The following is a 26,519-nucleotide window of genomic DNA, read 5'->3' on the forward strand; positions in this document are numbered from 1 at the left end:
GTAAACCATTTTTCCTTTAGCACCTCTAAATAATCAATTAGCGCTGAGGTCACTTCCGGAGATTTGTGACCCCAAGATGATATTTCTGAAACTCTAGCACAGAGTCTAGCACTTTTTTGCAGGGGACCCTATTTTGATGTCACAAAACGTTGGCGACCGCAATCATTCACAACATCTTTGCTGTAACATCCAGCGAGACCAGTGCTAATCCGTTAACGGTTAACATTTGCACGTCTGGGTGTTTTGCTATTTTGTTTGGAACATTGATCAAGCATGATTACATCAATCAAACGTCTCATGCAGACTGTTTATTTTTATGCAGCCAGCTTGTAATGAAGGATCAAATTAGTTGCCTAACTTGGATATTATGGGGTTTTTACTACATTTACTAATGTGTGTGTATTTTGATGTAATGTACTGGTCAATTGCAAGATACCCAAGTATATCCGGAATGAATTTCAGCTAACCCCACATGGGGTACTGACTCCGAGGTTGGGAAACGATAGTCTAGCAAAAGTGAGACGGTCAACTGAAAATGACCACTGCCCAGGTGAGGTGAGGGCGGGTCAGAACTGTGCCCAGGTGAGGGCGGGTCAGAACTGTGCCCAGGTGAGGGCGGGTCAGAACTCTGTGCCCAGGTGAGGGCGGGTCAGAACTGGACTGGTGAGGGCGGGTCAGAACTGTGCCCAGGTGAGGGCGGGTCAGAACTGGACTGGTGAGGGCGGGTCAGAACTCTGAGCCCAGGTGAGGGCGGGTCAGAACTGGACTCATCATCTTACTCTTGACGTCCCAGAGGATGTCCTGCTCGGGCGGGGCGGCGTACAGGATGAAGAGGCGCACGGTGTCGATGCCGTACTGCTCCACCACCTCCTGAGGGTCCAGCCCGTTGTGCTTGGACTTGCTCATCTTCTCCCAGCTCACCTTGACCGCTCCTCCAGAGCCCGACACCACCGGGTCAGAACCTGCAGGGGGGGGCAGAGAGGGTGTTCTGGTTTGTGCTTGTGTGTGTATGAAAAGGGCCCAATGAGACAGTGGACATACGTCATCGCTTCAAAGCAAACTGTGTGTGTGTTGAGGTTCCCATGTAATTCTCTCTGTCTGTGTGTGTCTCTCCCTCTCTCTCTCTCACAGACACACAGACACACACACCCTACTGTGTTTACCCTGTTGCCAAGCAACTAAAAAGCCAAATCCTGAGGTACAAAAACAAGAGAGAATGAGAGAGCGGATAGAGGTAGTTGTGTTTGTGTGCGTGTGTGTGTGTGTGTGTGTGTGTGTGTGTGTGTGTGTGTGTGTGTGTGTGTGTGTGTGTGTGTGTGTGTGTGTGTGTGTATGTGTGTTAGTGTGAGTATAGGTGTATGTGTATTTGTCAGTGTGTGACTGTGTCTGTGTCTGTGTATGTGCGTGCACGCTCCTGCTTAAATTGTGAAAAACATCACTTAAGTCAAATACCACCACCCCCATTACTTCATAATTACATTCATCACACGCTGAAGCAACCTACCAAGACAACACAATAAAATATTTACCCAGAGAAACAAATTGGCTCTCTGCTGGGAGCGAAACGTACCAACTCCCATCAGTCACATGATCATGGGGAGTACGCGGGTAAATAACTACTGTACTACCTAATGCCACACTACAGCTCTACCTGCTGCAGTTAAATACAGTACATGCTCTTGTGGAAAATATGGTTTCATATAAATAATACTGTTGTTGGTTTCTATTCATGCAATATTATTCATGTCATTTTCTTTGTGTTGGTGTTTCTTTGTGTCTGTCATTGTGTTTGTGCGATGTGTGTGTTTGTGTGAGGTGTGTGTTTGTGTGAGGTGTGTGTTTGTGCGAGGTGTGTGTTTGTGCGAGGTGTGTGTTTGTGCGAGGTGTGTGTTTGTGCGAGGTGTGTGTTTGTGCGAGGTGTGTGTTTGTGCGAGGTGTGTGTTTGTGCGAGGTGTGTGTTTGTGCGAGGTGTGTGTTTGTGCGAGGTGTGTGTTTGTGTGAGGTGTGTGTTTGTGCGAGGTGTGTGTTTGTGCGAGGTGTGTGTTTGTGTGAGGTGTGTGTTTGTCTTCTCCATCACATGCTGTGCTGAACTGAGAGGGACTGAAAAAGCTGAGTGAGAAATGCATAGGGAAAGTGCAAGTGTGTGTGCATGTGTGTGCATAAGGAAAGTAAAAAATATGTGTGTGTGTGTGTGTAAGACCAGAGTGAGAAATGCATGGGGGGGATATGCAAATGTGTGTGTGTGTGTGTGTGTGTGTGTGTGTGTGTGTGTGTGTGTGTGTGTGTGTGTGAGTGTGTGTGTGTGTGAGTGTATAAAGCGGAGTGAGGGATGCATAGGGAAACTGCGTGTTGGTCCCTCACCACTGAGGTCGATCTCCTCTCTCTTCAGGTACTGGCCGGAGTCAGCACAGCGGAAGGTCTGGCCTTTAATCAACCCCTGCACCAGCAGCTTCCTGAAGGGCTCCCTGTAGACACACACACACACATACACACACACAAATTCAACATTTATATACACACACACACACGCACACACACACTCACACACACACACACACACACACACACACACACTCACACATACATTAACACACACACACAAACACACAATCAATCAATCACACACCTGCTGGGCAGAGAACAAATCCATGACTATGACTAAGTGTGTGTGTGTGTGTGTGTGTGTGTGTGTGTGTGTGTGTGTGGTTACCTGTGAGACACCATGCCCTGATCCCTGCAGAAGTGGCTGAGGAATCTGGCGTAGTACAAATGCATGACGGCGTGCTCCTTCCCCCCGATGTACAGGTCTACTGGCATCCAATGATCCACCAGAGCACGCTCAAATGGACTGCAGAGAGAGAGAGAGAGAGAGAGAGAGAGAGAGAGAAAGAAAGGGAGAGAAAAAACAGACAGAAACTGAAACATTCAAAGCCTGTAAAAACAGCTAGGAACAGACACACTGGTACTCAAAGCTGCAGTACCTCCTACTGTATCTGATCACCGCAGCCTGCTGCCTGAGTACCACCATGTCCTAACAGGATGTGAGCGAGCGACTGGCAATGTTGTCCGTTAAATATGCCCTTCTGAGGGTTCCGGTGACGTCAGCACAGCGAATGGCTGCTTGAGAGCGTAACTCCTCCAAGAACTAATATATTTCGCCCCAAAAAGTATTCAAGTAATATTTGTTTTTACTTAAACACGGTCAAAATGTCTGGGGCGAAAACGAGAACAAGGGAAGCACCCGGAAAAAAAGGTACAGAACAGCAAACTGAGTCAGTTGGTCGAGGTAATTCTAATTCGCCTCGTGGAGAAGATAGCTCAAACCAAGCCATGGCGGCTAGTACTAGCCTAGATAAAGTGCTGAAGGAGATTCTGGACTTTCGTCAAGATATGAATAAGCAGTTGAGCGATATCAAGTCTGAACTTACAAAAGTTGACCAAAAAGTTGAGGAAGTGGAGAATCGCGTTGGTGAGGTAGAAGACCGCACCCAGACTGTGGAACAAGTGTTAACGAAACTGATAAAAGAAATGGCCCGGCTCGACAATAAAGTGATGGACCTAGAAGGTAGATCCAGAAGGAAAAATATCCGAATATTTAATGTACCAGAAGACGCAGAGGGAACATCAATGGTAGAATTCGTGGAAAAGCTACTGCGTGATAAACTTGAAATACCCACAGAAACGGATATAGACATCGAGAGAGCGCACAGGGCACTTGTTCCTAAACCTACTGGGGAAAATAAGCCACGATCAATAGTGATTCGATTCCTGAGATACAAAACTAAAGAAGAAATCCTACGGAAAGCATGGGGAAAGAAAACGGTGCTTATGGACGGTGAAACGCAGATATATTTCGACCAGGACTACGCCCCAGCAGTTGTGCAGAGGCGCAAGGAATACTCCGAGGCAAAACGAGTTCTGAAACATAACAGTATTCGCTTCCAGACTCCATTCCCAGCCAAACTGCGAGTGTTCTACAAGAACGAAACGCGGCTCTATCAATCGGCAGAGGAAGCGACGACAGATATGAAGAACAGAGGGCTCCCCGTCAACGTATTCAGGCCTGAACCGAAGGAGGATTTAGCCACGCAGCTGTCTCGCACTGCATGGGAGAGAGTGGAGGCCCGAGGTCGGAGACGGGCGTCTACACAGCAAGAGCCGAATGGAATGGACGGAAGATAAGAAACGGTAGTAATTGTCACAACAAATATTTCCTTAGACCTATATAAAAAATGCTTCCCTGACTAATGTTAAAATATAATGTACAATGGAGGGACTGGACCTTAAGTTAGCCTAGGTTGCACTGATGGACAAAGACTTTATTTTCTCCCAGTTTGGAAATTTCAGCGGAGGCCCTCAACCTATGAGAAGGAGAGGCTTTCCTCCCAAGCTAGACGTTCTTTCTAGCTTAGTTAAGGGTCATTTCAGGACCTCAGCCTTGGAATCTCTGTTGTTCTGTTTTTTGTTTTATTATGGGATAATGTCTCTTACCGTTTTTTTTGTTTTAGGGAGTAAATCACTTGAAATCTGTTTAGGCATAATGATGCATAGACATAATTTATGGCTAGTGACAAAGTTAAAATAATTTCTTACAATGTTAACGGGCTGTTAAATCCTATCAAACGCTCTAAAATTCTAACTAAAATGAAGAAAGAGAGGGCACATGTGGTATATTTACAAGAAACCCACCTAAATGATAAGGAACATGAAAAATTGAAGAGAATGGGCTTTACTAACGTGTTCTTTTCATCGTATAAACCAGGACCTAGAAGAGGAGTAGCCATTCTTATTTCTAAACAGATAAATTTCGAAAAACTATCTGAAATAAAAGATAAGGAGGGTAGATATGTTCTCATAAAGGGAAATATAGATGGAAATATAATAACCTTGTTCAATATCTATGCACCCCCAGGAAGCGATATGGGTTTTTTTCAAAAGATAATTGATATCATAATAACAGAAACAGAAGGCCTGCTGATATGTGGAGGGGATTTAAATATCCATCTACAGCCACAACTTGACTCCTCAAGTGGTAAAGCTGAAACAAAGTCTCTATACAGAAAAGTTAATACACTTCTCAAGGATGTGGGACTTATTGATATATGGAGAGAATTATTCCCACAGAGAAGAGATTACACCCACTACTCTGTACCTCACTCCATTTACACAAGAATAGATTATTTCATAACATTTGGAAGGGATAAAGATAAAGTACAGGCATGTGATATTGGGACGATTGATTTGAGTGACCATGCACCTATATATCTAACTGTTGACCTTGATTTGCCACCTCGAAATACCATATGGAAATTTAACTCTGGCCTCCTTAATGATCTTTGTTTCAAACAAGACATCAGAAAAGAAATAAGGGTTTTCCTAGAACATAATGATAATGGTGAGGTCTCACCTCATATATTGTGGGACACTATGAAGGCGGTTTTAAGAGGGAAAATTATAGCACTAGCTACACATAAAAAAAGACAAAGAAAAAAAGCTTTAGAGGAACTACAACAAAAATTGAAGAATTTGGAATCAAAACATAAGATTAATCCAGATGGAAATACATTTCAGGAAATTGAGAAAGTCAGAAATGAAATTAGAAGTTTAACCACACAGGACATTAAAAGAAACCTCATGTATCTGAAGCAGAGACATTATGAAAGTGGTCCAAAATCAATGAAGATACTGGCATGGAAACTGAAGAAAAAATTAGCTGAAAATACCGTTCATAAAGTGCGTGACCCTAGAACAAACAAGGTTAGAAACAAATTAAGCGAGATTCATGAAGCATTTGAAGCATTTTACAGAACTTTATATACAAGAGTCCCAGGAGGAGACATAGCTCAGACTGACACTTTCTTAAACACCCTGAAACTACCCACTCTGAATGAAGAGCAAAATCAAAAACTGTTAGCGGAGATAACAGAAGATGAACTGCAGGCAGCAATTAGAAGACTTAAAGCAGGTAAATCTCCAGGCTCTGATGGTTATACAGCTGAATGGTACAAGGAGTTTGGGAATGATTTGATTCCTACCATACTTCCTGCACTGAACTGGGTCCTGGAAAAGGCACAAACACCTCCTAGTTGGAATGAGGCCATTATTTCTGCTATTCCAAAGGAAGGCAAGGATAAAACGGAGTGTGCATCATTTAGACCAATATCTGTTTTAAATATAGACTATAGGATGTTCACCTCTATCATGGCCAGAAGACTTGAAAAGTTTATGACTAAATTGATCCATAATGATCAAACAGGTTTCATACACCAGCGTCAAACACAAGACAATATACGAAGAACATTGCATATTATGAATCATATTATTAAAAACAAAATGGAAGCAATAATAATTAGTATAGATGCAGAGAAAGCGTTTGATTCGGTCAATTGGGATTTTCTTTACAGAGTTCTACATAGATTTGGTTTCCATGCCAGGATTATCAAAACCATACAAGCATTATACAATAATCCTACTGCAAGGGTCAAGGTCAATGGCTATTTATCAAATAGGTTTACCCTGGAAAGGGGTACAAGACAGGGCTGTGCATGGTCACCATTATTATTTGCACTTTTTCTTGAACCACTTGCTCAATATATAAGACAACACAGAGAGATAGAAGGCATTCATCTTGCGGGGAGAGAGCACAGGCTAGCATGCTACGCAGATGATGTGCTAATTTTTCTCAGACAGCCAACATACTCTTTGCCTCATCTAATGCTAGCACTAAAGTATTATGGACAATTATCAGGATATAAGATCAATGTGAGTAAAACCCAAGTGCTATCATATAATTATAATCCAACATCAGAAATGGAGAACAAATACCCATGGTCATGGCAAACAAAATCCTTTAAATACTTAGGCATAACTATTCCTAAAGATCTCTCAAAACTATCAGAATGTAACTATTCACCTATACACAAGAAAATCAAAGAAGATATCACAAGATGGAACCTCATCCCATTTATCAGTTTCAGCTCAAGAGTGCAATCCATTAAAATGAACATATTACCCAGATTGTTATACCTATTTCAAACCCTACCAATAGAAGTTCCCCAAAGCCAGTTTAATGAATGGGACAAAATGCTGTCTAGATACATGTGGCAAGGCAAGAGACCAAGGGTTCGCCTCAAAACATTACAGTTGGTGAAGGAGAAGGGAGGATGGAGCTTACCGTCCCTCAAAAAATACTACTATGCCGCCCAAACAAGGGCTATAATATGCTGGTGCAATCCTTCATACTCTGCACAATGGAAAGACATTGAGGAAAACTTATCTCCCATTCCAATACAAGCAATTATAGCTGACTCTAAACTGCAACACTACATAGACAGGTCTGATAATCCATGGGTCAATTTGACCCTTAAGGTGTGGAAAAGTATCATTAGGGAATATAAATTAGAAGGAGATTTACTATCCCTTAAATGGTGTGGATACGACTCAGACTTCACCCCAAATAAATTGGACACCAGATTCAAAAAGTGGAGAACTAATGGAATAACAGCCCTATGCAATATTATGAATGGAAACATATTGTTTAGTTTTGAAATTATTAAAGAAAATTATCTATTGGAGAAACAGGATTTCTTTAGATATTTACAGTTACGGCATTTTGTTAACACAAAAGTTAAAAATGTGACAGAGGCTAATTCCAGTCTCATAGAATTGTTTAAAAGAGCGTATAAATCAAATCTCACTAAAGGAGTGATATCTGCTATATATAAATGCTTTATGGATCTTAAATCCCACTCAACAACATACATTAAAACAAAATGGGAAAAGGAGGCTGGGGTAGATATTTCTGAGGAAGAATGGACATTAATATGGGAGAACCAATGGAAATGTACCAGCTCAATGAGCTGGCGAGAGTTCAACTGGAAAAATAATATAAGATATTTCATTACACCATCTCAGTCATCTCATTATAGCGATAACATCCCTATTTGCTGGAGAAAGTGTGGACACCAAAGTGCAAACCATTTCCATATCTTCTGGGACTGTCCCAGCATTAAACATTTTTGGAAGGCGATACACAATGCCTTACAGGACATCTTTCGTGAGGACATTCCTTTGGACTTTAAGACTCTGTATCTTGGAAATATACCTCAAGGCTGGCTGAAAGGGGACAAACACTTGATAAATGCAATGCTGGTGGCCAGTAAAAAGACTATTACTAGAAAATGGCTACTACCAGAGTGTCCAACAATTACTTCATGGAGAGACATTGTTACAGAAATCTACAAAATGGAGCAGATTACAGCTCATGTTAACCAAAGAATGGAAATATTTCTTGAACACTGGCAAAAGTGGTGCAATTATGTCACAGATAAATGGCCTGCTGACTGTATTTCTTTACTTTATGGAAGATGATTTATCCCTGTTTTATTTATAGTTTTGTTAATTTGTTTGTTCAATTGTATGTTTGAATGTTTTCTTTGAATACCTGAATATGTAAGAGAATACATTTATTGTTTGTCATAGAATACGAAATATTGAAATAGATGTACGTTGGATTCTGAACACTAATAAAATACAAATTAAAAAAAAAAAAAAAAAAATATGCCCTTCTATTGCGTCATCTTTCTCACTGAAAATCGCAGAGCAAAGTGAGCGACTGGCAATGTTGTCTGTTAAATATGCCCTTCTATTGGGTCATCTTTCTCACTGAAAATCGCAGAGCAAAGTGAGCGACTGGCAATGTTGTCCGTTAAATATGCCCTTCTATTGCGTCATGTTTCTCACTGAAAATCGCAGAGCAAAGTGAGCGACTGGCAATGTTGTCCGTTAAATATGCCCTTCTATTGCGTCATGTTTCTCACTGAAATGTTCGCTAACATCGTGTCCTCTTAGGACAAGGTGCTCTGTGTCCAGCCAGGTCTGCCTACACACCTTGTCCACTGAGGGAGAGGGATGACAAATCACACCACTAGATGGCGCCCAATCACAGACACACCAATGCCCTCTCACCCTCTTAAAGGGATATTCCGCCATTTTTGGAAATACGCTCATTTTCCACCTCCCCTCGAGCAAAACAATCGATATTTACCTTGTTCCCGTTCATCCAGCCATTCTGTGAGTCTGGCGATACAACTTTTAGCTTCAGCCTAGCATAGATCATTGAATCGGATTAGACCATTAGCTTCTCGCCTGCTAGCTTCATGTTTAAAAGTGACTAAGAATTCTGGCAATTTTCCCATTTAAAACGTCTCTCCTCTCAAGTTAGAAAGTGCAATAAGACCGACTGAAAATGAAACCTGGCGTTTTTCTAGGCTGATTTGACATGGAACTACACTCTCATCTGGCGTAATAATCAAGGCAACTTGCAAACGTACCATAGGCGCAGTGATATCGTACGCAGCATCTGAAAATAGTCCCCATAGACAACAAGCAGTAGTAGTGCCAGTAGCTGCAAGTTGCCTTGATTATTACGCCAGATGAGAGTGTAGTTCCATGTGAAATCAGCCTAGAAAAACGCCAGGTTTCATTTTCAGTCGGTCTTATTGCACTTTCTAACTTGAGAGGAGACACGTTTTAAATGGGAAAATTACCAGAATTCTTAGTCACTTTTAAACATGAAGCTAGCAGGCGAGAAGCTAATGGTCTAATCCGATTCAATGATCTATGCTAGGCTGAAGCTAAAAGTTGTATCGCCAGACTCACAGAATGGCTGGATGAACGGGAACAGGGTAAATATCGATTGTTTTGCTCGAGGGAAAGTGGAAAATGAGCGTATTTCCACAAATGGCGGAATATCCCTTTAAGAGTATGGAGCTTAAATGCCCTCTCACCCTCTAAGAGTATGGTGATTAAATGCCCTCTCACCCTCTAAGAGTATGGTGATTAAATGCCCTCTCACCCTCTAAGAGTATGGCGCATAAAGAAGCTTTATGGAGTTTTGGTGAGACTGTCCACCTAAACAGCATACAAAAGCCACCAACAGCTAAACTGGCACAGCTAAACTGGCACAGCTAAGGGGCACTTAATGAAATACTCATTTGCCTCTTCAGCAGCCCCACATCTTACAGAGTGAAGCACACACCTGTAGCGTGCATGGGCGTGATGACTAGCGGCGGGGACAGGTGTGCTTCTCTGTCCTTCACTAAATCTTATCCCATCACACTGACCTGAGGCTGATCCCAAAAGCACTGCAGTAGCTCAGAAAAAGCATGGGCTACACCAAACAGTGGCCAAGTGCTGCGTACTGTAATGCTGCTTTATGTCTGTGGTGCTGTCTGTGGTGCTTTATGGCTGTGGTGCTGTCTGTGGTGCTTTATGGCTGTGGTGCTTTATGGCTGTGGTGCTGTCTGTGGTGCTTTATGGCTGTGGTGCTGTCTGTGGTGCTTTATGTCTGTGGTGCTGTCTGTGGTGCTGTCTGTGGTGCTTTATGGCTGTGGTGCTATCTGTGGTGCTGGCTGTGGTGCTTTATGGCTGTGGTGCTGGCTGTGCCCAAGTGCTGCGTGCTGTAATGGTGCTTTATGTCTGTGGTGCTGGCTGTGGTGCTGTCTGTGGTGCTGTCTGTGGTGCTGTCTGTGGTGCTGCATACTGTAATGTTGCTTTATGTCTGTGGTGCTGGCTGTGGTGCTGCATACTGTAATGTTGCTTTATGTCTGTGGTGCTGGCTGTGGTGCTTTATGTCTGTGGTGCTGCATACTGTAATGTTGCTTTATGTCTGTGGTGCTGGCTGTGGTGCTGTCTGTGGTGCTTTATGGCTGTGGTGCTTTATGGCTGTGGTGCTGTCTGTGGTGCTTTATGGCTGTGGTGCTTTATGTCTGTGGTGCTGTCTGTGGTGCTTTATGTCTGTGGTGCTGCGTACTGTAATGTTGCTTTATGTCTGTGGTGCTGCGTACTGTAATGTTGCTTTATGTCTGTGGTGCTGCGTACTGTAATGTTGCTTTATGTCTGTGGTGCTGCGTACTGTAATGTTGCTTTATGTCTGTGGTGCTGGCTGTGGTGCTGCATACTGTAATGTTGCTTTATGTCTGTGGTGCTGGCTGTGGTGCTTTATGTCTGTGGTGCTGCATACTGTAATGTTGCTTTATGTCTGTGGTGCTGGCTGTGGTGCTTTATGTCTGTGGTGCTGTCTGTGGTGCTTTATGGCTGTGGTGCTTTATGTCTGTGGTGCTGTCTGTGGTGCTTTATGGCTGTGGTGCTTTATGTCTGTGGTGCTGTCTGTGGTGCTTTATGTCTGTGGTGCTGCGTACTGTAATGTTGCTTTATGTCTGTGGTGCTGCGTACTGTAATGTTGCTTTATGTCTGTGGTGCTGCGTACTGTAATGTTGCTTTATGTCTGTGGTGCTGCGTACTGTAATGTTGCTTTATGTCTGTGGTGCTGGCCGTGCCCAGAGGCAACACTGTGTCCTCACGCTGCTCCTCTGCTCTGCCTTAAACGCGCTGATGAGGTTATGGGAGACAGATCGCTCCTCTGGAGGCCCAATAAGTGGTCGGCGCGGGACGGGTCAACCCCCGTGATGGCCACAGCGCCAGAGGGAGAACGGGCACGGATTTGGGCATGACGCGGGCAGGCTGAGTGCCCCGCGGTGCCCGGGTCTGCAGGAGATTACGCTGCCACGCTGCCGCGCTGCCCACCGTTAAATCAGTCACTTCCTGCTGTGCAGACATGCGGGCCAATCAGGAGGGCTTAAAAACAGACATGTCCAATCAGCTGTAACTGAGCCCCACTTCCTAGATCCGCTCCCCAGTGAACTGTGCTCATCAGAGAGTCCATCCCTTTCACACACTCACCAATGTAGGGGCAAGGACACACACACACACACACACACACACACACACACACACACACACACACACACACACACACACACACACACACACACACACACACACACACACACACACACACACAAAGTAAAACACACAAAGACACACAAAAGTAAAACACACACACACACACACACACACATTACGCAAAAAGACACATGCACACCCACACGCACACACCCACACACACACACACACACACGCACACACTACACTACACACAGCAAGCATGAAGGAACAGGAGCACACAGCAGACGCTGCACTCCGGCATGCATCATCAAGTGGAATCCAAACAAGGTAATTGGGCTTAGTGGGAGTAAGAGGTTGGGCACAGAGGAGACAGACACAGCACAAACAAGACCGCCTGAACAGAGGAGCATCAGCAGCCGAGGGACGGAGAGAAAGAGAGAGAGAATAAAGACAGAGTGGGAGAGGGAGAGAGATGGAGGGAGACAGAGAAAGAGACAGAAGAAAGAGGGGGGAGGGATACAGAAGAACAACATAGGCTTCCTCAAATGATGGAGGGAGGTATGGAGGGAGAGAGATAAAGAAAAAGAGAGGGGGGGAGATGAAGAGAGGGAGGAGGAGAGGGAGCGAGTGACAGAGAGCGTCTCTGAGAACGCTGCTTTAGCAGCAGGTCACTGGAGCGGGGAAGAGGTGCATGCTGGGAGATTAATCTCTTTTGTCAAGAGTTCCGTATCACCAGCACAACTGCAGGCAATGGCCAACATCCACAGTACAAGTGTGTGTGTGTGAGAGTGTGAGTGTGAGTGTGAGTGTGTGTGTGTGTGAGAGAGTGTGAGTGTGTGTGAGTGTGAGTGTGAGAGTGTGAATGTAAATGTGAGTGTAAGAGTGAGTGTGTGTGAGAGTGTGAGTGCAGAGCCATATTCTAGAATATGCACATCAAGAGTGTGTGTGAATGCACATCTTAAGGTTTGGCCAGTTTACACATTTCAGACCGATCTTGCCACGATTTTGTCGTAGCTGACACGTAGCGTGTCCGAATATGAAAGGTCGGGAACGACGCCGAAGGAGGAACGCGTCATGTAACGTGACATATTCAAAGACCAGCGATTTACCATCAACACTTCACAACACCTCAACCAAGAGTCTAGCATGTCCGTATTTTTGGTGAATTTCCTACGATAGCCGCGTTGACGCTGACAATATGACAACAAACTACATGAACTATAGGCTACATGATCTTGTAATGTGGCCAATCTCCCAACCAAGACCTGGCAAGAATGTACCATTTTTTCTGATCACATAGTCTGAGTGGTCAATTTTAAAAGACCATCGTGGAAGACAAATTAATTGTCTAATTTGACCCAGCCATTAGTGTGTGTGTGTGTGTGTGTGTGTGTCTGAGTGAGAGTGAGGGGAGAAGGATGGGGGAGAAAGGACAGGAGAGTGACTGAGGGTGATGCAGAGTGTGTGAGAGAGACAGAGAAATGTGTGTTAGTATGGCAGTGTGTGTGTGTGTGTGTGTGTGTGTGTGTGTGTGTGTGTGTGTGTGCCACTTACCTGGTCTGATTGTGAGGGTCTGTGTATCTGAAGTAGTACCAAGAGGAGTCAACAAATGTGTCCATGGTGTCAGTCTCTCTCTGAGCGGGACCCTTACACCTGAGGATACACACACACACACACACACACACAGACACACACACACGCAGGAGGAATATCCGTTAGTCACCACTGTTATCCAATTATCAGCACTTTGAATCATGAGTTTCACTGTTGTCATGGAAATGTTTATCGTCTGGAGTTGGTACAACTGGACGCGAGTTGGTCAGACACACACACACACACACACACACACACACACACACACACACACACACACACACACACACACACACACACACACACACACACACACACACACACACACACACACACACACACACACACACACACACACACACACACACACACACACACACACACAGAGTTAAAACCCAGTTAATAGTTTGGAGTGATTGAGGGCCAGCTCTGCGGTGGCGTGGGCAGTGGAGAGAGCAGAGGGCTGATTATGATGACTGGCTGGCACGAGGCCAGAGTCCAGGGGAAGCGTCTACGGCGACCGCCGCGCCAAATGCCACTGGTGCCATCCGGCCAGTCTGCCCATGGACGGGCATCCGCTGGGGTGGAGGTGGTGGTGGGGGTGGTGGTGGGGGTGGGGGGTATTCAGGGGGCCACAGCCCTCGTGTTAGCCCGCTCCGGTACAAGGAACAGGGGCACCTGGCATGCTAACAGCTGGGTGTGTGTGCGCACATGTGGTGTTTAAATCCGCATGATCGTTTGTACTTGTGCAAACATCTCTTTCTCTCTCAGCGCGCACGTGTGTGTGTGTGTGTGTGTGTGTGTGTGTGTGTGTGTGTGTGTGTGTGTGTGTGTGTGAGTGTGAGTGTGTGTCTGCACACATGTGGTGTTTGAATTTGCATGAATGTTTGTAGTTGTGTAAACATCTCTCTCTCTCTTGCGCTCCCTCTGTGTGTATGTGCATGTGTGCGTGGGTGTGTGTGTGTGTGTGTGTGTGTGTATGTCTATGTGTGTTGGAATGGTGTATTCAGGGCTCTTTAATCCAAACAGATAATGTACAAGCTGAGTGGGACACGGCACAGAGGACACAGAGGACACCATCAAATACACACACACACACACACACACACAGACACACGCACACACACACACACACACACACACACACATACATGACAGACACACACACACACACACACACACACACACACACACACAGACACACAGACACACAGACACACAGACACACACACAGACACGCACACAGACACGCACACAGACACACACACAGACACACACACACACACACACACACACACACAAACACACAGAGAAGATTAATACTTTAAAGTATTAGCGTTAGCACTGCTGTTCTAATGTTCTATTGGTAGACTGCTAATAAACAGCTCTGCTGATGAAGCTGCTTGGAATAGGAGGAGCGAGAGTCGGGAAGATAGAGGAAGAGAGAGAGAGGGAGAGAGGTAGAGAAGTAGAGAGGGAGAGAAGTAGAGAGAGAGGGACAGGGGTTGAGAGAGGTAGGGAGAGGGGGAGAGGTGTAGAGAGATAGAGAGGGAGAGGGGTTGAGAGAGGTAGAGAGAGGGGGAGAGGTAGAGAGGGAGAAAGATGGAAAGAGGGGTAGAGAGGGGGATAGAGATGAGAGAGGAAGAGCAAGATTGGTACACAGAGAGATTGCGGAGCATTGAGAGAGACAGACGCATGTGTAGAAAGGAGGTACACAGAGAGATTGCGGAGCATTGAGAGAGACAGACGCATGTGTAGAAAGGAGGTACACAGAGAGATTGCGGAGCATTGAGAGAGACAGACGCATGTGTAGAAAGGAGGTACACAGAGAGATTGCGGAGCATTGAGAGAGACAGACGCATGTGTAGAACGGTCAGAAAGGACAAGCAGGGATGCAAACACTAGCAAACCAAGTGACACATACTGTACAAAGACAGGAGTCAAAAAAAGAGAGAAGAGAGAGAGTGGAGGAGAGGAGAGGCTGTCTTCACACTGCAGCTTGGGGGCCGTGGAGACTGAGCTCCACTTCTTAGCGGAATGCCCAAAATATGAGGAAATACGGACATTATTATTCAATAAATTAAATTCAACCCTCCCTGAGTTTCTAACCTTGTCAAATGAAGATAAACTGCCTTACATCCTCGGAGAACATAAAGATGTGGCCATTCTAGCTGCAAAATTTGTAGCAGCCTGCCACAACCTGAGGGACAGCCAGTGAGGCCATAAACACCAACAATGGTGTATATTTGTTATTATTATTATTAGAATTGTTGTTTTACTTTTATGTCTTCCATGTGTACTTGTATGTCCCCTTATGCGTTAATTCCACAATCCTGTTAAACATTTATTTATTTATTTTCCCTTAAACTCTTCATGTGTACATGTAACTGAGCTTTGGCAATATTGTTCATGAAACTTTCATGCCAATAAAAGTTTATTGAATTGAACTGAATTTAATTGAGTGGAGGTGAGGGGAAGACTGCTGCTCTCATCAGACCGTACTGTACAACATGAACCAAATAAACTGATCACCGGATGGATCAGAGATGTTGACCAAAATTGGGACAAAAATCAGCGTTTATCTGGTTTGGTTCCTCCAACTGATTTGTGATGGGTGCAGCTCAGGTGATTGACCAATCATTTGAGGCACACAGCACAGGCAGCACAGACTCCATGGCAGTGTCCAGTTGGCTGCCTCCTGAGTAGAAATGCTGGCATCTGACATTTTAAAAAATTGGAATGCTAATCTGTCTATCACGGCATACACCGCAAAAACAATCCACCGACTGTTTTAAAAAAGGCCTAAAGACATTTCTTTTTAGCAAAGCTTTTGGTCCTTTTTAAATGTTCTTAAACCCTTTTTCTTTTTTTTCTTTTTTAAATTGCTCATCTTATTTTTGTTTTTAACCTGTAGCACTTTGAGATCTGCGATGTAAAGTGCATTATAAATAAAAGTTATTATTATTATTATTATCATTAAAAATAAAATCTAACCAAGTGTTATTATTCTTATGTCTATCTGGTATTGTTTTTAGTATGAAAAGACTTACCTAGCGTTGTCTCGAAAGATCCTTTGGACTTCTTTTAAGAAGACTTACTGTATCTTAAGGAGTCTTATCAAGACAAATGCTTAACGCACTGGAATACAAATGTGCTTGTTGCAAAAGTGGAGTGGAACAGTGCAATAGCACCATGGACCAAAGTGAGAGGAGGATTATGGGTAGGGATTCTTAATTCTGGCCTCTCAACCCCCAGCATCCCCACCTAAATCTCCTCTAAGTACACACTACCCCCCAGGCAGACAAACTGGCCACTCGTACGTGTCAATCATCCACAACCAGCCCAACAAATCATAGGCATGAGACAGCACTTTGATGTTGCCTAGCAACAACAGGCCTAAGGTGTAGTAGCAGGTAAATTCTTTCAAAGCCACGAGCTATTTTATGAGCTGAAGGGTAAAAATGAAAACGCAGTTGTGGGAACTAGTAAGGACAAGTGTGGACAACTTCACTCCCACGTCACAGAGTGGATTGTGCTGATGGAACTCATAGCTGGACAGGAGGTCTGTACTACTGTACTACCCTCGTCAGGCCTCTATATATATATATATGAATATGTCTGGCAAGGAAGAGCAGCTCAGACAAAGCATTAGGCCATGCAGGGGGGGACCCATACACACACTTGCGTCCATACTGTACAAACACACACACACGTGCCTGAAGGAGGGGTGTGTGTGAGTGTAAGTCAGTGAGGAATTCTGCGGGTCACCACATCTCCCTCCATCAACATGATGCTAAAGACCTGCGTCAGGGTCCAGAAGCTGGAATTTGTGTCCATTTTCTTTAGTCTACTGACCAGTAGTAGGAGGGACAGTCTGTGTGTCCACACACACCACCCCTACAGCCTATGGGGCAGCTCCTGTGTGTCCACACACACACTCCTACAGCCTATGGGGCAGCTCCTGTGTGTCCACACACACACTCCTACAGCCTATGGGGCAGCTCCTGTGTGTCCACACACACCACCCCTACAGCCTATGAGGCAGCTCCTGTGTGTCCACACACACTCCTACAGCCTATGGGGCAACTCCTGTGTAGCAGGGTCATGGGCTGATCATGACCATTTGAAAGTGATCGTAGATGATAGCGTGCATCACTATAATGATGTCAAACTGTGTGTTTATGTGTGTGCGTGCGTCTGACTATACGGTACAACATACAGAATATGAATGTGACTTTGAATGTGACTGTGTGTGTGTGTGCGCGCGTCTGACTATACAACATAAGCATGAGATACAAAATATGAATATGACTTTGAATGTGACTGAGAGTGTGTGTGTGTGTGTGTGTGTGTGTGTGTGTGTGTGTAGTAGCTAGAGTATCAAAGACAGCTAAATAGATAAGCAGCTTCTCTCTCCTTCATTGTCTTTTGCACTCTCTCTTCTCTCATCAGTCCTTTTGTAGGGCAACAGTCTGTGGATGAGACTGAGGACTCAGAATCACCACAGGCCTCTGGGTAGGTGAAAAGGGAGTTTTACAGAGCATGCCAGAGAGAGAGAGAGAGAGAGACAGATCCATCTCAGCATTTCAAAAGAAAACAAGTAAAAATCGAAACCACGGGGACATTCAAGAGCGGCGTCCTTGTGGCATTGTTTTGGACCTTTGTGCCCTTACTGAATCCTTTCCTTTCTTCACACACACTTCCAGGGGCTTTGTGTAGAATTCTGTACGATTGGAGTTGTCTTCAGTACACCACTATGCTCATGAGTACTGTACACTCTTCCACTCTCCTCCGTTGTGCTAGATACTGCACCTACTGTAGTAGGCCACTAGTGGAGCTGAGTGGTAGTCCTGGTAGTGACAGATGTCGTGGTCATTCCTAGCTACCGCATGGTATCCTCTGCACTCTACCTTAAATGTTATTATTTAGCTATACTGTAGCTGTAGTTATGTACCTTAAATGTTATTATTTAGCTATAGCTGTAGTTCTGTATCTTAAATCTTATTCTTTAGCTGTAGTTCTGTATCTTAAATCTTATTCTTTTTGTTGTTGTTGTTTTGTCGCTTTGTTTTAATGCTTTAAACTTCAACTACACCTAGAGCCTGTAAAGCGCTGGATGAAGGCTGTATGAAATGTCCTGATAAAACACCAGCTGTGAGTGTGAGTGTGTGGGAGTGTGTGTGCGTGTGTGAAAATCAATGAGCCTCAGTGTGTGTTTGTGTGTGTAGGGGTCTGATTAGAGCAGTGGTTTCTCACAGTGATGATGATGAAGAGGAGGAAGAGGAGGAGGAGGAGGAGGAGGAGGAGGAGGAGGAGGAAGCGGTGGAGACGCAGACCAGACTCTGAGAGTAGCGCGCTTAACACAATCAAGAGCATCAGACATCCTCACTGATCCTGAGGATCTGCCAATTACACACTCCAGCAGCACAGGCTCACAGCAGGAGGCCAGAGAGAGGGAGGAAGAGAGGGAGAGGGAGAGGGAGAGAGAGAGAGAGAGAGAGAAGAGAGAGAGAGAGAGAGAGAGAAGAGAGAGGGAGGGAGAGAGAGAGAGAAGAGAGAGTGAGAGAGATAGGGATAGAGAGAAGAGAAGAAAGAGGGAGAGAGAGAGAGAGAGATAGGGACAGAGAGAAGAGAAAGAGGGAAAGACTGAGAGAGAAAGATGGGAAGAGAAAGAGGAGATGAAAGACAGAAAGGAGGTATAGAGATAGAGGGAGTAATAGAGGAGGTATAGAGAGATAGAGGGATTTAGAGAAAAGGATAGAGAGATGGAGGGACTAAGAGAAAATGTATATCGAGATAAAGGAACTAAGCAAGGAGATGTAGAGAGATGGAGGGACTAAGAGAGGAGGTGTAGAGAGATGGAGGGACTAAGAGAGGAGGTGTAGAGAGATGGAGGGAGTAGGAGAGGAGGTATAGAGAGAAGGAGGGAGTAGGAGAGAAGGTATAGAGAGATGGAGGGATTAGGAGAGGAGGTGAAGAGAGATGGAGGGAGTAGGAGAGGAGGTATAGAGAGATGGAGGGAGTAGGAGAGAAGGTATAGAGAGATGGAGGGAGTAGGAGAGGAGGTATAGAGAGATGGAGAGAGTAGGAGAGGAGGTATAGAGAGCTAGAGGAACACATAATGAAAAGCTAGAGGGATGGCAAAAGAGAGGCCGTTTCATATTATGAGTTCCACAAATCATGGTGGCGTTTCAGTGACTTAATTCTTATATAACTGCATGTCATGCTCAGAGAGCCACAGGTCTATTTATACTCCCACAGCCCAGCAGCAAAGTGTGTGTGTGTGTGTGTGTGTGTGTGTGTGTGTGTGTGTAAGCTTGTGTCTCTCAGTGTGTGTGTGTGTGTGTGTGTGTGTGTGTGTGTGTGTCTCTCTCTCTCTCTCTCTCTCTCTGTGTGTGTGTCTGTGTGTGTGTGTGTGTGTGTGTGTCTCTCTCTCTCTCTCTCTCTCTCCCTTTCTCTCTCTGTGTGTGTGTGTGTCTCATTTTTCAGAGGAGGCCGGACAGACTTCATTATCCTCAGATCCCCACCAGTGCCTCCAGGGATGAGCTGTCTGCAGGCTGTCTGATGCACAGGGCCATTACACCAGCTCCACAACCACTACCAGAACAACAATGGAAGCACTACTACCACCAACAGAACCACTACTACTACCAACAGAACCACTACCACTACCAATAGAACCACTACCACTACCAACAGAACCACTACCACTAGAACCACTACTACTACCAACAGAACCACTTCCAACAGAACCACTACCACTACCAATACAACCACTACCAGAAACAACAATGGAACCACTACCACTACCAACAGAACCACTACTATTACCAACAGAACCACTACCAGAAACAACAATGGAACCACTACCACTACCAATAGAACCACTACCACAAACAACAATGGAACCAATACTATTACCAACAGAACCACTACCAACAGAACCACTACTACTACCAACAGAACCACTACCACTACCAACAGAACCACTACCACTAGAACCACTACTACTACCAACAGAACCACTTCCAACAGAACCACTACCACTACCAATATAACCACTACCAGAAACAACAATGGAACCACTACTACCACCAACAGAACCACTACCACTAGCATACAACCACTACTACTACCAACAGAACCACTACCACTACAACTACCAATAGAATCACTACCAACAGAACCACTACTACCACCAACAGAACCACTACCACTACAACCACTACCACTACTACTACCAACAGAACCACTACCACTACAACTACCAATAGAATCACTACCAACAGAACCACTACTACCACCAACAGAACCACTATCACTACAACTACCACTACCACTACCAATAGAACCACTACCACTACAACTACCAATAGAATCACTACCAACAGAACCACTATCACTACAACTACCACTACCACTACCAATAGAACCACTACCACTACAACTACCAATAGAATCACTACCAACAGAATCACTATCACTACAACTACCAATAGAATCACTACCAACAGAACCACTACCACTACTACTACCAACAGAACCGCTACCACTAGAACTACTACCACTACAACTACCACTACCAATAGAACCACTACCACTACCAATAGAACCACTACCAGAAACAACAATGGAACCACTACCACTACCAATACCATTAACAGAGCCCAAACAATAACCACTACCAGAATCAAAACAATGGTTTAACAATGGCGAGTGAGACACAGTGAACTTCTACAGAGACCGGTAATTTTTACCGTTATTTTACTGCTATTTTTCACAACGCCGTGGCGGTTTCATGTGCATGAACACACTCACACTCAGACTCGGTGCCTTTTCCACACTAGCCTCTAAACCCGGTCCAGATCCACTTCCACTCCGTCCACACGTTCACATGAGGGTGCGCCACATTCAGCTAGCCTGGAGACCATTGGTCATAGAGCCATTGGCAAACAGTTATTTCCTGGTTGGTGGACGCTTGTCTGAAGTTTGAATTCATTGGAGTTCAATCACTAACGTTTGGTGATGACGTATATTAACCACGGGGGACACAGCGATAAAGATAGGCTTGCAACTTAAATGTAATCGCTCTCAGGAACGCCCTCTGCTCGCTGGTTGGTCGGAGGTGCTGTTGCCAGAGTAAACAAGGGTGGACCTGGTGTGGGTAGGGACTAGGGAGTGGGGCAAAAAGCCCTGGAGTGGGTAGGGAGATGGGAATTAATGCCCTAGAGTGGGTAAGGCCAGGAGTATTAATGCCCCAAAGGCGAGTCTGCATCAATGCTACCTGAACACCTGGCTGCTATCTGCCATACAGCATTTGTTAATCAATGAAACTGATCAGTAATCATCATCATTAACATCATGGTATCAAACCCTACTCCTTCATGACAGTGCCCTCAGTGGCTGGAAATGCCACAACGAAACAGACTTCACGCCACAATGGAGTACGAGTCATAATGGAGTACGAGTCAGTAGGGTGTCTCACCTGGGACAGGTGCAGCGGATCCACTCCTGGGCGGACAGCAAGGGCGACGCCCCTTTCCCGGTGAGGGCGACTTTGGGCAGAGTGACAGGAAGCTCGTCCTCTGGCACGGCGACCGGGCCGCACGAGCCGCAGTGGATGATGGGAATGGGTGTGCCCCAGTAACGCTGCCGCGATATCAGCCAATCACGGAGTTTGGAGCTGGTCAGGTGACCACCTGCTTTCATCTCCCTGGCTTTCTGGGTAATGGAGTCAAAAGCCTCCTGCCTGCTGAGGCCTGTGAACTACACAGAGAAGGTGAACAGAACACATATGTCAGCCTCTCCCATATCTTCTCTTAGGACATAAACGCCTGAAGAACAAAGTCTCCCCAGTATACTGTAGACGTGCTCTAACGAGCCTAGAGGTAACTGCTCCAGAAATAGGGGAAGAGGATTTCTCAAGGCCAATAATGAAGTCTTGATATCTGTTTATCCATGTAACTTTTAGCGATATCAGAAAGATATTGTAAAAGATGTGTTCAGGTAATTCCAATGGCTGGGCTGCAAAATATGCTGTAAGTGTGTGCTAGATTGTGTGTGTGTGTGTGTGTGTGTGTGTGTGTGTGTGTGTGTGTGTGTGTGTGTTGAAGCGTGTGTGATCGGACCTCTGCAGAGTTGAGGAGTGTCTGCGATCCGTCCTCGTGAGTGTGCAGTACGGAGGGCGACTGCAGAGACAACACACTCGCCACCACGGCATCCTCCTTATTCAGATCTGGAATACCTACCAGGGAGAACGGAGGGAAAACATTAAACACACTCACTGTCTGTTTGTACAAATGTGTGTGTGTGTGTGTGTGTGTGTGTGTGTGTGTGTGTGTAATGCTACTCTGGTTGTCAAGGGACTGAGTGTTCCCTACACCACCCCCACCTCAAGGGAGCATCCTATGAAGGGAGAAACAAGCACCAGCACCTGTTTGTGCACCTGTTTGACACCCCCCCCTCCCCCACCACCCACACACACACCTCTCTCTACACATACACACCTTTGAGTTCCCTGAGGGAGGGACTCATCATACACATGTGAAGTAGATGAATCATGTAAACACACCGTCGTAGAAACCAGGTTAGGTGACACTACACTAGATGATCATTCATATGTGGAAGGGACTGAGAGCCTTATGAATGGCCCAGTTTATATGGTTTATGGGCCACCAGTCCAGGACCTTTGGTCCTGCTTAATGACATCCTACAGATGCTCGTGGGGATTGGGTGCTGGTGGATACACACTCGGTAGATAAAACTCAGTCGACTTGGTCTGTGGGGGGTTATAGAACAAAAAGCCAGATTTTCTGAAACACACCTATCACTGCATCCAGGTGATCCTGGAATTCTGCGTGGGCGGATATCACCACGGGAACCTCTTGGCCAGTGAACACGTTCCGTGCTGTGACCTCAGTCAGGCAATCTGCAACAGAGAGGTCAACCGTCAGAGTTCACATTAATTTTCAGCAGGCAGGGACGTGGACACTGCTCTCCTGGGTCCTTATTAGCTATTACAGCTATAGTGAGGGAGAGAGAGAGAGAGAGAGAGAGAGAGAGAGAGAGAGAGAGAGAGAGAGAGAGAGATAGAGAGAGAGAGAGAGAGAGAGAGAGAGAGAGAAAGAGGGGAGGGGTAGAGAGAGAGAGAGTGAAAACCTCTACTGGGATTCCCAATTAACACAGCAAGGAGGCACTGATATCACCTATATACTCACAATCCTAACACATACTGTCCACACACACACACACACACACACACACACACAGACACACACGCACACACACACTCCTACACAATATATAATTAGGCAAATATGCACACCCACACAAGTAAACAGGCCTGCATGGAGAACTTTAGTACTATTCCGCCATGTTTTAGTCATACACTTCCACAGTCTGTGTGACACATCTACTGTGCTGACCATTCTGCAGCAGAGTCTGCAGCGTGAAACCCTGCGGGCCTTAAGACCTGGGAGGTCTAGTGGGGCCTGAACTCACTGTAGTGTATTACGGCATGTAAATGATGCAAAAAGAAAACCTAGAGGCTTCATATTACACACACACACACACACACACACACACACACACACACACACACACACACACACACACACACACACACACACACACACACACACACACACACACACACACACACACACACACACACACACACACACACACACACACACACACACACACACACACACACACACACACACACACACACACACACACACACACAGTCTCCAGGGCTACAGTCTAGGCCCATGTTTACTAAACTACTGTGCATTCCTGGGATTGCGCTTTGGGATTAATCCCCCTCCAGCCACCACCCATCTCCTGTACTCTTCTGGAACCGCATGCATACAAACGTGTGCTTTTACATACGTGTGCTTTTACATACGTGTGCTTTTACATTATCTGTGCTTTTACATACGTGTGCTTTTATATTATCTGTGCTTTTACATATGTGTGCGTGTGTATAACTGTGTGCGTACATGTGTATGTGGATACATTATGTACAGTGTGTGCATTTGTTTGTGTATGTATGCGTACAGTATGTATACGTATACAGTATATGCGCCCGGGTGTGTGTGTGTATGTGTGTGTGTGTGTGTGTGTGTGTGTGTGTGTGTCTCAACACCTCTCCCGTGCTGTTGTGCTCTGCTAAGTGCAGTCTTGAGGCGGCTGGACCCGTGGAGCAGGCGGTGGGAGGGGAGGACGGAGACGTAGGCTGCCCCAAACACGGCCTCTGGTGTGGGGGTGTAGGCCTCCAGAGTCTCCCCCGCCAGCTCTCCATCCAGCTGGAGGAACACACACACAGCAGGGACGTCAGGCACACACACAAAAACATGCGCACACACACACACACATCCAGACACACACAAACATAAATACACAAACACAGAAACAGACAGACAGACAGACAGACAGACAGACAGACGCGCACACACGCTTGTATACTGTATACGTATACATACTGTGTACACAAACAAGTCCACACAGGTATTCACATACACATGTACGCACATACTGTAGTTATACAAATGCACACATATGTAAAAGAACACACATGCGCTTACACACACACACACACACACACACACACACACACACACACACACACACACACACACACACACACACACACACACACACACACACACACACACACACACACACTGTGCAAAGTGTGGGTAAATACTTACATTTAAAATTACGACATTCATATTGTAAAACAAAACATCTCTACCAAGCAGCTCAAAACACTGCAGGCAATACTGTAGAGTTTCCAGCGGTAATTGGAGGAGATTTGTAGGTGCGTGTCTAATGACGGAGAAAACCCTTTGGATCGCTTAACAGACGAGTTTAATTTGGGACCGCAGCTTTGATTGCCAATCCATGTGTGAAAGGGCAACTGACTAGTAAAAGTACCTATCTTGTGCAACTCAGCACCTCCATGGCTTACTGTACGAGTGCTTCTCCACTTGCTGAATAAGCTGTGTATTTGCTTTGAGGAGTTTCCAGTCTGTTGTGGGAGATGTTTTTCTTCTATCTAAGTGGCTCACAGACTTGCAAGCGTTCAAATGAAACTGTTAAATCTCGTATGACAAACTTCTGAATTTCTGGGAGCTTTTTAATGTATTACTGTAACATTTTTTGGGGGGAAAGAGTGGGGTTCTCCTTATAACTGTGGTGTTACTGATGGCTATGCACACAATGGTACTGAGGCTACAGATTCACTGTATATCCCTTTCATACGGCAAGGCTGGTTTTCTCAGTAGTAACTTGCTACATCTCAGCTGTATAGCTATGCTACAGTAGGTGATTGATTTTTTCATTATAATCATTATCATAATATTAATCATAATAATTTTTCATTATATAATTTTTCATTAACCCTATTCCTATTACAGGGTTGTTTACCATCAACATTGCTTTGTGAAGGTTATAACAACATGAAAATCTTGCATAGTGTACCTTTAACTGAAGGTACTGAAAAACTGAAGATGCGTCATCATAGAGGGTTAAAGCAGATAGTAATGAAGGATCTTTGGTGTCGTGCAGCCAAGGCACTCCTCTAGAGATCAATGGTTGCGCATGACTATATAATAACAGTGTTCGAGACAATCTAAATTCATCCACTGGAACAATTAAAACAAATACTGTACATTCAGGAAATAAGACACGACATGTACTGTACAGAGCGTCGGATTTCTCAATTATCCCATCAACTTAATGAGTGCCAAAGGAAATAATGGCATCAGTCAAACGCAAGTAGGCAATATTGTACAAACTAGAGGCTGTTGCCAAGCAGCAAATCCAACACTAGTCTTTTTGATATCGCAAGCCCCTGAAGAACTCACAAAGGCACTTGTCACACACTGTTCACACACATCATCGCATGTACGACGCTACGCCAATTGTCTTCCTTGAAAATATCTTTGACAGTGTTATGGAGGTCCACAAACTCCAGCAGGAATAATAGACAAGAGATCGGAGTTCAACATTTCAAACACAGGCCATCTTTCACAAACCTTTTGCAAACCGTTTTCTGTTTGTGGACATTCACAAACGTTCATGGCAATCTCAAAACAAACAGTCTGAGGTGGTAGGTCTCCATGAGCATACTGGGGAGCTGGACAAAGGATTGCCATTGAAATGAAATATTT

The 26,519-nt window shown here is 45.0% G+C and overlaps 1 protein-coding gene across 1 annotated transcript in view; it reads right to left on the bottom strand.

Annotated features, from left to right (window-relative positions):
- The window catches only part of lars2 (leucyl-tRNA synthetase 2, mitochondrial), a gene marked incomplete in the record, with an annotated part of 65,655 nt that overhangs the window by 13,921 nt on the left and 25,215 nt on the right, over positions 1–26,519 (bottom strand). Inside the window, 8 exon segments of the mRNA XM_062538181.1 lie at positions 780–962; positions 2,362–2,465; positions 2,711–2,848; positions 13,303–13,401; positions 21,827–22,107; positions 22,470–22,585; positions 23,165–23,269; positions 24,491–24,650. Coding sequence (XP_062394165.1) covers positions 780–962; positions 2,362–2,465; positions 2,711–2,848; positions 13,303–13,401; positions 21,827–22,107; positions 22,470–22,585; positions 23,165–23,269; positions 24,491–24,650 — 1,186 coding nt within the window.

The sequence above is a fragment of the Sardina pilchardus genome, chromosome 6, assembly GCF_963854185.1.
Source record: "Sardina pilchardus chromosome 6, fSarPil1.1, whole genome shotgun sequence".
In the NCBI taxonomy this organism is placed as follows: domain Eukaryota; kingdom Metazoa; phylum Chordata; class Actinopteri; order Clupeiformes; family Clupeidae; genus Sardina; species Sardina pilchardus.